This window comes from Stegostoma tigrinum, chromosome 6, assembly GCF_030684315.1.
Source record: "Stegostoma tigrinum isolate sSteTig4 chromosome 6, sSteTig4.hap1, whole genome shotgun sequence".
In the NCBI taxonomy this organism is placed as follows: Eukaryota; Metazoa; Chordata; class Chondrichthyes; order Orectolobiformes; family Stegostomatidae; genus Stegostoma; species Stegostoma tigrinum.
The window spans coordinates 53,348,759-53,362,881 of NC_081359.1; the positions used below are offsets into that span (position 1 = coordinate 53,348,759).

The 14,123-nt window shown below is 40.6% G+C and overlaps 1 protein-coding gene across 4 annotated transcripts in view; it reads right to left on the reverse strand.

Annotated features, from left to right (window-relative positions):
- Positions 1-11,471: 11,471 nt before the first annotated feature.
- Positions 11,472-14,123, reverse strand: part of LOC125453719 (coiled-coil domain-containing protein 81-like) — an 80,936-nt gene continuing 78,284 nt past the window's right edge. For all 4 annotated transcript variants that reach the window (XM_048533634.2, XM_059646565.1, XM_048533635.2 and 1 more), the window contains one exon: positions 11,472-13,970. In XM_048533634.2, the coding sequence (XP_048389591.1) occupies positions 13,841-13,970 (130 nt within the window). In that variant the 3' untranslated portion in view covers positions 11,472-13,840. The remainder of the gene's footprint in view (positions 13,971-14,123) is intronic.

Below are 14,123 nucleotides of genomic sequence, written 5' to 3' on the forward strand. Positions count from 1 at the left end.
TTTGCCATTCTTCATGATTGCTAGCCGTGAAAAAGAGCTACCAGAGTTATTGTGGAGCAAAATATCTGAAAACCATCAGCTATCTATAGTTAGTTTCTCTAAAAAGGCTTCAGAATAAACTAGAATATATGAATGTTTCTCTGTCCTGGGACACAGCTTGTTTTGACAATGGAATTTATTTGGAAGATCTTACATTTTATTAATAAAACTCCACATATTTTAGATCTAGCCATCTTGTTAACATGTGCTACCAGCTTTATGTATGTTAAAACTCGGGTCAGTTACTTCCATCTGCTTTGGCATTACCAAAGAATAAATGACACTGTTAACTTGCATTTGCTTGGTCTCTTAAAGTTGAAAGTGCCCTAACATTTGAAAGATGATTTTGAAGAGTAGTAATGCTGAGTTTACAGAAAATAGTTTTGTTTCAGGAGAGCCAACATTAAATGATTCTTGGTTACATATTGTTGTCCTATTTTATGATCTTCTTCCTCTTGCAGCACTGGAGCCATCCATGGATACTGACTTCCTCATTCACCTCTGCCCAAGCTGCATTTGTAAGTCGGTTTAGTCTCTTGTTACCATTCCTAGGGGGGATAAAAGCTTCTTTTCTCCCTGGACAGCCTTCAGGAGAACGTTAGGAACTTGATGCTAAAGGTGGCACCAGTTTTTAAATGCTCTGTAACATCTCCAGGGATGGAGGTGATGAACAGATGTTGAGTAATGCTGTTGGGTTGCAGAGAGTGAAGTGTTGCCAAGGTCCTTTTCAATGGCAAATAGAAGGTCCTGGTGAGGGACAGAACCGTAGAATTTGGTGTTTCACCCATACGTGTTTATTTGTAATGAGCTGGGAAGAAACTGATCACTTGAGAAAACTTAATCTGCCCCTGAGCAGAAGTACTTCCTGCTTTAAGACCTGCATCCGCTTTTTATTTCAAAACCACAAGGTTTTGTCCTATCTAAAGCCACAAGCTGTATAAAATAATCAAATGGAACTTTTAGAGCTTACTATACAATGGTGAGCAAGACCATTTTTAAAAATATTAATTATGATAAACACTATAGATATTTACAGATTGTCTCAATCCTTGAAAGTTACCAAAATTTGGAACAAGATATGATTAACATGCCTGGCTTTTCATAATATGTGAATCCTGATCCACATTTCCAGATGTGTTCTAAAGTGCAACTTAAAATCTGAACATTAATTCCTGTGTTCTGTATTGGTAACCTTATAAATAAATTGCAGTAGCAATCTTGGTATTCCTTCTTGCTTGATAAATTCCTTTTCCTTGTTTGTTTTAAAGAGGTTTTTGTTGTGACAGTTGGAATCACTGACATTGACCCTTCTACCAGTACTGGCCCTTTCCTGCTCTTCTGGCATTTTGTCCACAGTTGTTTTCACATATAGCATTAGGAGAAGATTGGTGTGAATTGGTGCAATTCCACCACATCTCAGTAGAATAGGCGATGATGAGGTTGTCGACTTGCTCGCTTAGCTGGGTTGTTCTCACTCAGACATTTTGTCACCATGCTAGGTGACATTATCAGTGTAGCCTCCGATGAAGGTTCATCTCCAACCCTGAGAAAACATTCATGGCATAAAGGGGAGCACAAAGATTCAGTTACATGAGAAGGCCATCATAATGATGCAAGAGGCTAAAGGCAGTAACCTGTATCAAAACATGCTATGTGATTATAAATTTCACTGCCACCTTTTCTGTTTCATATGGCTTACAGTACTGCACACCCATCCCCTCAGGTCACTATCCCTCAGAAATCAGGATAAGGAAGAGATGTGCAAGGGGATGGCAACAAATCTGTCCAGCCCACATCTGGTGTCTGAAAAACCTGAGGCAGCAATGAATTCCTTACGTTCTAGGACAATGTGCACATAATTTCAGTCATCTCTTGGTGTGGTGATGCATCACCTACATATTTCAAGAAGTGGTACAATTTCCTATTTATAAAGATGTCAGAATGATGATTTGGTGCCCTTATTAGGATGTGGGTACAACAACAACCCCCATATTTAGGAAAGGACTGCTAATTCATAGACCCCATGGCTCTCTGTGCCTGTGACATTACATCCTCAGGAAGTTTATGTGTTCCCATCCTGAGCAAAGATGGTATCTGCAGAGATCTGTGGTCAACTCCTAGAAAGTGCTAGCAGCATCAAAATTCAGAGACATGCTAAGCTTGAGCGTCACTGGTACTGGATTTTTTTGCACCATGGCATTAGATTGTAGAAAGCGCTATGGAACAGATGGATTTGGCTGACATTTGTGAATGACATGGCAGTTCAGTAACTCAGTGGTTAGCACTGCTGCCTCATAGCGCCAGGGTCCCAGGTTTGATTCCACTCTCAGGTGACTGTCTGTGTGGAGTTTGCACATTCTCCCCGTATCTGCATGGGTTTTCTCCGGGTGCTCTAGTTTCCTCCCACAGTCCAAGACGTGCAGGCTAGGTGAATTGGCCATGCTAAATTGCCCATAATGTTCACAGATGTGTAGATTTGGAAAGGATTATGAGAGATAGGATTTATAATCATCTAGCAAGCAACAATTTGATTGGAGATGGTCAGCATGGATTTTTCAAGGGCAGGTCGTGTCTCACAAACCTCATTGAGTTTTTTGAGAAGCTGACCAAGCGTGTGGATGAGGGAAGGGCAGTTGAAGTGGTGTACATGGACTTCAGTAAAGCCTTTGATAAGGTTCCACGTGGTAGGCTATTGTAGAAAATACAGAGGCACGGGATTAAGGGAGATTTAGCAGTTTGGATTAGAAACTGGCTTTCTGTAAAAAGGCAACAAGTGGTGGTTGATGGAAAATATTCAGCCTGGAGTCAGGTTACTAGTGGTGTGCCTCAAGGATCTGTTTTGGGACCACTGCTGTTTGTCATTTTTATAAATGACTTGGACGCAGGCATAGGTGGATGGGTTAGTAAGTTTGCAGATGACACTAAAGTCAGTGTAGTGGACAGTATGGAAGAATGTTGCAGGTTGCAGGGAGACTTGGATAAACTGCAGAATTGGGCCGAAAGTTGGCAAATGGAGTTTAATACGGATAAATGTGAGGTGATTCACTTTGGGAGGAATAACAGGAAGGCAGAATACCGGGTCAATGGAAAGATTCTTGGTAGTGTGGATGTGCAGAGGGATCTTGGTGTCCATGTACATAGACCCCTGAAAGTTGCCACCCGGGTTGATAGTGCTGTTAAGAAGGCTTACGGTGTTTTAGGTTTTATTGGTAGAGGGATTGGGTTCCAGAGCCGTGATGTCATGCTGCAACTGTACAAAACGCTAGTGCGGCCTCATTTGGAATATTGCATGCAGTTCTGGTCGCCCCATTACAGGAAGGATGTGGAAGCATTGGAAAAGGTGCAGAGGAGATTTACCAGGATGTTGCCTGGTCTGGAGCGCAGGCCCTATGAAGAAAAGCTGAGGGACTTGGGTCTGTTCTCATTGGAGAGAAGGAGGCTAAGAGGGGATTTAATAGAGACATACGAGGTGATCAGAGGATTAGATGGGTGGACAGTGAGAGTCTTTTTCCGAGCATGATGACTTTAGCTTGTACAAGGGGGCATAGCTGCAAATTGAGGGGTGATAGATTCAAGACAGATGTCAGAGGCAGGTTCTTTACTCAGAATGGTAAGGGCGTGGAGCACCCTGTCTGCCAATATAGTTAACTCAGCCACATTAGGGGCATTTAAACAGTCCCTGGATAAGCATATGGATAATGATGGGATAGTGTAGGGGGAGGGGCTTAGATTAGTTCACAGGTCGGCGCAACATCAAGGGCCGAAGCGCCTGTTCTGCGCTGTATTGTTCTATGTTCTGTGTTATAGGTGGACGGGTCTGGGTGGGATGCTTTGAGGGTTGGTGTGGATTTGTTGGGCTGGAGGGACTGTTCCCACAATAGGAATTCTTTAAAAAAAATCACAGAAAGCTAGCATCTAAGTTCATGGGGGAATAGGGAAAGCAAATGGAATGTTAGCCTTTAATTCAAAAAGACTGGAGTATAAAAGTAGGAGGATTATGCTAACACTATAAAAACCTCTAAAATCATGGCTGGAATATGATGAACAGTTTTGGGCCTCTTAACTGATGCAAGATATAATGGTATTGGGGGCAGCCTAAAGAAGGTGCAGTAAGTTGATGGATTGTGGAGGAACTTTCTCATGAAGAGAAGTTGAGTAGTTTGGCCTTATACTCATTGGAATTTAGAAGAATGAGAGGCAAACTTATTGAAATATGCAAGATTCTTAGGGAACTTGACAGGGGAGATATGGAACGGTTACTTTCCCTTATGGGAGTCTACGATCACAGAACAAAATCACAGAATAAGCGTTTGCACATTTAAGACAGAATGAGGAGGAATTTCTTCTCTGGGGTTGGTGAATCTGTGGAATTCTTTATCACACTGACCTAGTTAAATATATTCAAGGCTGAGATAGTTTTTAATCTGTAAAGAAATCATGGGTTAATGGGAAAACACAGGAAAGTGGAGTAGAGGGTTATCAGATCAGCCATGATCTCATTGAATGGTGGAGCATACACGATAGGCTAAATGACATACTTCTGCTCTAAGTCTTACAGTCTATATACCAGTAAGCAATTTACAGGTTAACCTGAGTGACCCTGGTTTTCAGTCATATCCAGATATGACCTGTGCAATCAGTAGACTGTTATCTCATGGTGAGACCTGGTTGTCCTCCTCCTGTCTGATGTAAGCTGTGTTGCTTCCAATTCCTGGCCTTGTTCTCTCCCTCTGGCTGCATGTTGCTTCTTCTCATATATTCTATGGATGAAGGTGTGAAGTTGTCACCTGTCATTTGTAACTTCTTTGCCACAATGTACAGATATCCCCTCATCTGCACACTATCCTCCCAACTATGCCCAAGGCATAAGAGGTAAAAATATATGACCTTCTAAGATCACTAGCCCCTCACTCCAACTCTTGGCTGTTAGCCACAAATCTATGTTTTTAAATTTGTTCACCTTCAGTGACACTTGATAAAAAAAATTAAAGCTCTATCAAAGATACCCAACTTCTCCAAAAGGTTACCTGAGATCTCCAAGAACTCAGTTAACATTTTGGTATCTAGCGACACTTACTCAGTTCTGAGGAATGGTCACTAGCCCTAAAACATTAATGTTGCTTTCTCTCCACACATGATGCCAGACCTGCCAAGTTTTTCCAGCAATTTCTGATTTTTTTTTTCTGACTTCCAGCATCCATAGTTCTTTTCTTTCCCCAAGAACTTTGTTATAGTTCCACCTTTTGCCAAAAGTAATATCTTATAAGTTGTTGTCTATAAATCTTTCTGATGAAATTTATTTCTGTTAAGTGTTCCACTTCCTCCATGTACATGGCATGTGTGTTTAAATGCTTCCCAGCTTTCTCCCTCCACCATGATGAAAATGGTGGGTGCTAGATACGGTTGGAGGCAGGTATGGTCAGGACTTCCAGATTTGGAATTCCAGTAAATTTTCGCTAACCATAAATCCTGGGTCAAAGTGGCCCGATAGCCTCCTCCTTCCCCAATACATCAGTCTCCAAAGTTTAGGCTCCAGCTCACCAACTCTAAGCTGATGTTCCTGAAGGAGCAGATACCAATTTGCGGATGCGATTGCTGTGAATCATACCGGTCTTCACCAATACCTACATTTTACAGCCGCAACAAATCAACTACCCTGCCATTTTTGTTGTATTTTGTTTAAGGAATTAGGGTCTCAAACTTAGAAATATTACAACAATAAATTGCAGATATATGATTTAACCAGCAAAACTTTAGATTTAAAAACTGGAAGAATTGTGGATGCTGGAACAGAAATAAAAACAGAAATTGCTAGAAAAGCTCAGCAGGTCCGACAGCATATGTGGGGAGAAATCAGAGTTAATGTTTCTGATCCAGTTCTGAGGAAGGGTCACTGGACCCAAAACATTAACTCTAATTTCTCTCAACAGATGCTGCCAGATCTGCTGGGCTTCTCCAGTATTTCTGTTTGTAAGTTTTACATTTAATATTCCAAGGTGTTAGGTTAAACTAGTGTCTCAGTCCAAATAAGTAAATTAAAACTAATCATCTACTAGTTTATCAAGTTTAATTTCTTCGGCTGTCAGAATTCTGATTTCACTATGTTCCCCCACCTCCTCCCAGTTCAGATTACTCCTATTCTGTAGAAGAATACAAATCACTTAATGTGGTGAATTTCCTTACCAAATTTCCGATCGCAGTGCTCTATCAGAACTGTATTCCTCGAAACAAAAAACTAAACTAATAAATTAGTCTGCTTCAGAAAATTCGTGTTATGAGCCCAAAGTTTCAGTCCATGACCAGAACTTGTTAGCAATGGATAAAATTTATTTATTTTGGCAGCAGTCTCTTGAGCTGTCCATACTGACAATGAGACAAATGCAAGAATTGCCAAATGCAAGACTTTTCAGCATCAATTTGGAAATAAAAACCATGAGTCCTTCTACCAAACTACATATCTGTAGTGCGACAGTCTATCCCACTCTCCTCTCCATGTGCAAAATTTGGACCGTGTACCAGCATTAAGTTGTGGAACTCAATCACTTTCACATGAGTTGCATTTGGGAGAACAAAATACCAGGTAGTGAAGTGCATACTCAAGCTGTCATGCCAAACACTCAGACCATATTGATACACACAATTTTGAGTTAGCCTGGTCATGTAGCCAGAATGCCTGACACTGAATGCACTAAAGTAAATCCTTTGTGTAGAGCTCAAGTCTGAGTTGAAATCTCATGGTGATCAAAGGAAGCTCTACAGAGACTCTCTGAAGCTTCACTTGTGGCTTTAAAATTGCCTCTACCCAAGGTCATTATACATAGTGTGCAAAGTTTGATTTTTTTTTTCTGTAATTTTCATAGATACATACCCGAAGTCTACAGAAATTACATTTTAATTTTTAAATTAGAAGTTTTATTGATTTCCCACAAACAAAACTGACAATGAGAAACAATAAAATAATAAAAACACACACAAAATAATAGTTTTTCGACAAGTGGTTAACTTTTGTCACATTCAGTAATGCAACTGGGATAATGCAAACTTAAATAACATAACTTTTTCCTAGAATTTTGTTTTGAAGTGGTAAAAGTTAGCATTTAGGAAATGAATCAAAGAGTGGTCATTTTTCAGTGCAAAACCATAATACGGTTTAAAATTCAAGGAAAATCCTTTGCAGTTTCTACTCTATTATTTGTTAATAAAAATTACCAAAAAACTATTATGTACCATACTTTCTTTCAATCAAGATGGCTTCTCCTGCTAATTAGTAGAAATAAAGCAATCGACAAAGAGTCTTTTGCTGCGTGAAATAGAAAATAAAGAAGAGGTTTAGTAACCTGAAAGTACCACTGACTAAGTATCTTAAACTGTTTAGGGAAACCCGAAGCACTCCTTTTAGAACCCTAACAAGCCTTTACCGTGAAATTGGTTCAGGCTTTATCTTCATCTTCTCTGGCAGATGTCTTCAAGTGGTGTACTGAAGAAAATTAAAGTTATAATCAGCAAGTATTTCTACAGCATCTTTAATTTGGTAAAACATCAAAAAAAACTTAATGAGGAATGTTACTAAAACAAAACAAACTTTACATCAAGCCGGGATATATTGGAACAAGGTGGGAAGTCAAGCAGTAACTAAATCAGTATGGCATACAAACAGAACTGCACACTGAAAACTTCTATGCTATTTTTGTACTATATGGTACTAGAATATTATCAATGGAGTTTCTCATCAACGTGTGCTTCATGTGTATGCCTTTTTTTTAGTCTTAAGTTTCTTGCCTTCCTCAGTCCTATCTGAAATACACAAAGAAAAGCAATGCCAAACACTTTAAAAAGTGAAAGATCTGAACATTGCGATTGTCCTCTGTTAACCCTGATTTTTTTGACTAAATCCTGCTTTCTTTGGCAAGCCAGGAAACATGCCCAACTCATTTTTGTACCTGCACTTCAATCCAAAGATGAAGGTGATATATTTTGTGAATTGCACTAGGATTAACTTTATTAACCATTCATTCCATTAACAATTGTTTTAGGTTCATGATTTCAGAGGGCTTTTAAATTGTATAGGGAGAGAAAAAGTAGTATACAGCATTTTTTCCAACATTTCCTAGCCTCCCATAGCTGATTCTTACCATAGATTCACAGAAAGCTTAAGGCACAGAAAGAGGCCATTTCACCTATCGCACCTATTGCAACGGTAGTAGATTCGCCAACTTTAGGTACATTTAAGTCGTCATTGGATAAGCATATGGACGTACGTGGAATAGTGTAGGTTAGATGGACTTGAGATCGGTATGACCGGTTGGCACAACATCGAGGGCCGAAAGGCCTGCAATGTTCTATGTTCTATCTCTGCCAACCAAAGGATGAACTGCCCAACCTAATCCCACTTTCCAACATCTGGTCTAATCGTCTGCACATTAAGCCACTTGAGGTGCATGTCAAGACACTACTTAAATGTGTTGAGGATTTCTGTTTCTACTTGCCTTTAACTCTGAGAGTTCCAGACCCCCTACCATTAGAGGTTCTGTACTCCATAGTAACAAGCAGCAGTTGAGACTAGGATAGTGCTGTCCACCTCAGAGTGGGAGGATGAGAATCCTCAGACATCATTCCTCCTGTGCCCACCACGTCTACCCTGGGTTAAAAAGCTTGATCATATCAAGCTCACCCTATCTATGTCCCTCATCATTTTATAAACTTCTATAAGGTCATCCCTCAGCCTCTAATGCTCCAGGGAAAATAACCCCAGCCTATTCAGCCTCTCGCTATAGCTGAAACCCTCCAACCCAAGCAACATCCTTGTAAATCTCTTTGAACTTTTTCAACTTTCAGAACATCCTTCTATAGCAGGGAGACCAGAATTGCAGCAGTATTCAAAAAGTGGCCTAACCAATGTCCTGTACAGCCGCAACATGACCTCCTAACTCCTATACTTAATGGATTGACCAATAAAGGCTTACCAAATGCCAAATTCACTATCCTGTCTACCTGCAACTCTACTTTCAAGGAACCGTGAACCTGCACTCCAAAGTCTCTCTGTTCAGCGACACTCCCCAGGACTTCACTATTAAGTGTATAAGTCCTACACTAATTTGCCTTTCCAAAATAGAGCACCTCACGTTTATTTAAATTAAATTTCATCTACCAATCCTCAACCCACCAGCCCACCTGACTGATGTCTGTTTGTATTGTCAGGGAACCTTCTTCGTTGTCCACTACACCTCCAATTTTAGTGTCATCTGCAAACTTACTACCTATATCTCTTATGTTCACATCCAAATCATTGATTTAAAAAAAGTGAACCGAGCACCAATCCCTGTGGCACACCACTGGTCAGAGGCCACAGTCTGGAAAGCAACCCTCCACCACCACCCTGTCATCTACCTTCAAGTTGGTTCTGTATCCAAATGGCTAGTTCTCCCTCTACTCCAAGTGATCTAACCTTGCTAACCAGTCTACCATGCAGAACTTTGTCACATGCCTTACTGAAGTCCATACAGATCACATCCACCACTCTTCATTAATCCTCTTCATTACTCCTTCACAAAATTCAATTAAGTTAATAAGACATGCTTCCCCATGCACAAAGCCTTGTTGACTATCCCTAATCAGTTATTGTCTTTCCAAACACAAGTAAATCCTCTCCATCAGGATCCCTTCCAACAACTTGCCCACCACTGATGTCAGGCTCACTGGTCTACAGTATTTCGCTTCTCCTTACCACTTTTCTTAAATAATGGTACCACAACAGCACCACAAGCTCCTGTCTTTCCACTCCTCACCTGTGGCTATTGATGGTGCAAAAATCTCAGCGAGGGACCCAGAAATCACTTCCTTAGCTTACCACAAAGTTCTAGGGTACACCTGATCAGATCCCGGGGATTTACCTACCTTAATGCATTTTAGGACATCCAGCACCTCATGCTCTGTAATATGGACATTTTTCAAGATGTTGCTATTTGTTTCCCCAAGTACTCTAACTTAAGAACATAGAACAGTACAGCACAGTACAGCCAGGCCCTCCAGCCCACAATGTTGTGTCAACCTATTATCCTACTAAGATCAAACTACCCTGCATACCCTACATTTTACTATCCTCCATGTGCCTTTCCAAGAGTCGCTTAAAAGCCTCTAAAGTATCTGACTCCACTATCACTGCCAGCAGCGCATTCTACACACCTACCACTCTCTGTGTGAAGAACCTACCTCTGACATCTCCCCTGTATCTTCCACCAATCACCTTAAAATTATGCCCCCTCATAATAGTCATTTCCGCCCTGGGGAAAAGTCTCTGACTATCCACTCTATCTAAGCCTCATCATCTTGTAAACCTCTATCAAGTCACCTCTTATCCTTCTTCGCTCCAATGAAAAATGCCCTAGCTCCTTCAATCTTTCCTCATAAGACCTGCCCTACAGGCAAGGCAGCATCCTGGTAAATCATAGAACATTACAGCACAGTACAGGCCCTTCGGCCCTCGATGTTGTGCCGAACTGTCATACCGATCTCAAGCCCATCTAACCTACACTATTCCATGTACGTCCATATGCTTATCCAATGACAACTTAAATGTACCTAAAGTTGGCGAATCTACTACCGTTGCAGGCAAAGCATTCCATTCCCTTACTACTCTCTGAGTAAAGAAACTACCTTTGACATCTGTCCTATCTTTCGCCCCTCAATTTAAAGCTATGCCCCCTCGTGCTCATCGTCACCATCCTAGGAAAAAGGCTCTCCCTATCCACCCTATCTAACACTCTGATTATTTTATATGTTTCAAATCGCCTCTGCACCCTCTCTAAAGTTTCCACATCTTTCCAGAACTGAACACAATATTCCAAGTGTGGTCTAACCATAGTTTTATAGAGCTGCAGCATAACCTCACGGCTGTTAAACTCAATTCCCCTGCCAATGAAAGCCAACACACCACATGCCTTCTTTACAATCCTATCAACTTAGGTCATGGCTATGAGTGTTGCTATGTCTCAGACAATAGTACTTAATGTCCTCTACTGAACGAGTGGTAATCCTCATGGAGGGCTAGATTCAGACCTATTCACGTTGATGTAGGCAGACCTATATATCTTTGCCTTGGCCATATGCTTAACACAGTCCCGCGGTCCTCCTTCATTTCTGGTATGCAGGTAGGTGCCATTATCCGTTGAAAAGGAGGTGGATCAGCTTCCAGCCACAAACAGACACTCCTGTGAGAGTGGTGATAGGATGGATAGGCACCCCCTGCCCCTCCAAACGTGCCAAAAGCACTTCAAGTGATAAAGAAGGAGCCTGTAGTTGTGCAGAATGTCTTCAGCACGCCAGAGATCTCGAGAGGACAACATTAACAGTTGGCCACAGAGCAGTGAGGCCAGCGGCCTACCTAGACTTCAGCTGCAAGTACAGGCTGCATATCCCATAAAAGCTCATGTAAATGTTTTCAAGGTAGTATGTAGATGCAGCAGGAAAGGCACAGATATTAAAAGGGTATATATTTGATCAATGTTGTGCTGTCTCGTTAAATAGTATTTATGTTTTGAGATGTGGGCAGTAACATAGTGAATGGTTTCTTCTCGGTCCAAATGTATACCTTGCACTCTCATCTGCCTGCCCATATTGGAGAGATGGAGTTTTATCACCTCAGATGGTGCAGAAAGGACAAATGGAGAGGCAGGGAGCTAGGAGATGGTGAATAATGAGTGTAAAGTTTAAATATAATGTCAGCACTTTGTATAAGGAGATGGCAACAAAGCCAACATGGAGTTCTTACCAAACAGACATGTCAGGTGTTTCATGTTGATGAAAGTGAGTCTCAACCATAGGACTCTCTTGCAGATCTCTATCTTGTCCCAATTATCATTCCCTGTGCCTGCTCTGTCCCCTTCCCATCCTTCTTGTCAGATGAGCAGTGCTAGTTATCCAAATAATCCTAATGCATGCCACTCCTTATGCTCTGTGAGGCTGTGCAGAGCATAGCACCTAATAGCAAGGGAAATCTTCACTGGGGTATATTGCAGAACTCTACCATATCAGTCCAGGCAACAGAACTATAATGATAAAAAGAGGAGGCCTACTTGATCCATTGCTCAGATCAAACATTTGGCCTTCTCACCAGCATCACCAGCCATGCTTGCATGAGTACATCTTGTCCCAATGATCCACTTGTATGGCTGCAGCACTTGAGATTGTCAGTAGATTACACATTATGAGAGAATGGGCAAACAGCTGCATGATGCATGTTTTGTGTTCGTAAGACAGTTTAATGTTGAACGAGTGGAACCCCTTCCTGCTAATGAACTAGTGACTAGTCCAAAGGAGCATCAATGGTCATGTGGGTGCAATTGATTTACCTTTCATTGCAATGGTCACCAAAGCCAATGGACCTCTCTGGCTGACCATCAGGATAAGTAGAAGAGTCTGAACTCTCTAGCTATCGAACAATGATTAATCACCTTCTCAATTCAACAATGAACTGCAGCCTAGGAAACCCAGCGCATGGGTCTTGTGGAAGAAGAGGAATTCCAAAAGAACACCGATGCATAGAAGATCAATACAATGGTAACGTTCGTTGTCATGGATTTCATGTGTCCATCCAATGAGTCACCAACTGCTCTGCAGCATCACACACAGGTTGATGTATTCTCCTTTAGCATTGGCAATCCAGCACCTGGAGTTAGTTTGGCCCGATCCAGAAAACGGTTGGCTCCGTTGTGGGATGTGATCTTGCAGCCAACATATTTGGTGACCTGTTATGGTTTGCCCTACCAGCGGCAGCTGTCTTGCTGCTGTTGTTAATACAGTGCGCCTATGTTTCTGGGTGAACTGTCCCTTGCAGTTTGGAAGAAGAGTCATGAAGACAATTTGCATAATATAGCAATGATGTCCAGCATAGCGCTGACATGTCACAATGTGATTCTATTCATCCCAACCTCATGTTCTAATCTCTTTGAATTCCAAATACACAAAATGCAGATCTGTAGCATTTAAAAATGTGTGCAATTTTGTTTTGCCACTTTTGTCTATGTCATACATAGTACATAGAACATAGACTTATAGATTGTTTTCCTGCATTCAAATTTTAACCTTTTATTAAATTATATATTTCAGGTAATCAACATAACTTTTTCTGAGCAAGTGTATCAGAAAAGTGCTTGGCTAGAATTTGGTTGGGTTGGGGAATATCATGGACTGATCAAGTTTCTCAATGTATAAGAAATTAAGTATGCGCTCACTCATTTACTAAACTAAACAAGTCCAAAGTTTCTGCCCAAAGTCTGAGCTTGACTTAGCCAAATTTGTATCCAAGACCCACTACACTTTGAGACAATGTTATCTACAGATAGAGATTGAACTTGTCAGAACTAACATGAAAATTTGTTTAAATATTAGGTAACCCATTCAGATTTCAGTGGCAGTTCCAAATCTTTTCAACACCAATTGGATGCTTCCAGATGACTGGAGCAGCTATATAAAGAGTTGAAGAATTCCAAATCCCTACTTAATATCTTAATATCAAAGGAAAATTAATGTTTTAGTTTGCCTCAATGCATTCAAGGGTAGAAATGATTGAAGAAGTGCCAATGTTGCAAAATGGATTTATTCTAAAATGGTGGAAAGGCTACTTGATTAGACAAAAAATGAATAACAGTACAACATATACTCCCTTGCAACAGTAGTTTCACTGTAATCTAAGGGAAATATGCTGAACCAGTTTACATTATTAATTCAGATACTGAGAATTGTGGGCATTTCCATGATTTTGATAGGAGTTCACTGTGCATTGTCTTAAGAGTAAGTTAATTCACTAATTTGTTCCAGTTGTAATGAATGTACTGTTCCAAATATTTGTCTGGCCATAGTTTGATAAACGTCGTTTACACTGAAAGCAACGGCGATATTTATTACATTGATCAAGTAGGAAAAGTCCTCTCGCCCTGTAAAGTAAATTAAACTTGATTAGCATCGTCCTTATGTTGATTAACAATTACTAAAAATGAAGTATCTCAAATCATACTTTCTTTAACATAACGTCTTTTTAAAACTTTAATTTTTTTTAGCTAAATGTCCTGCTAATTTTATGAATGCAC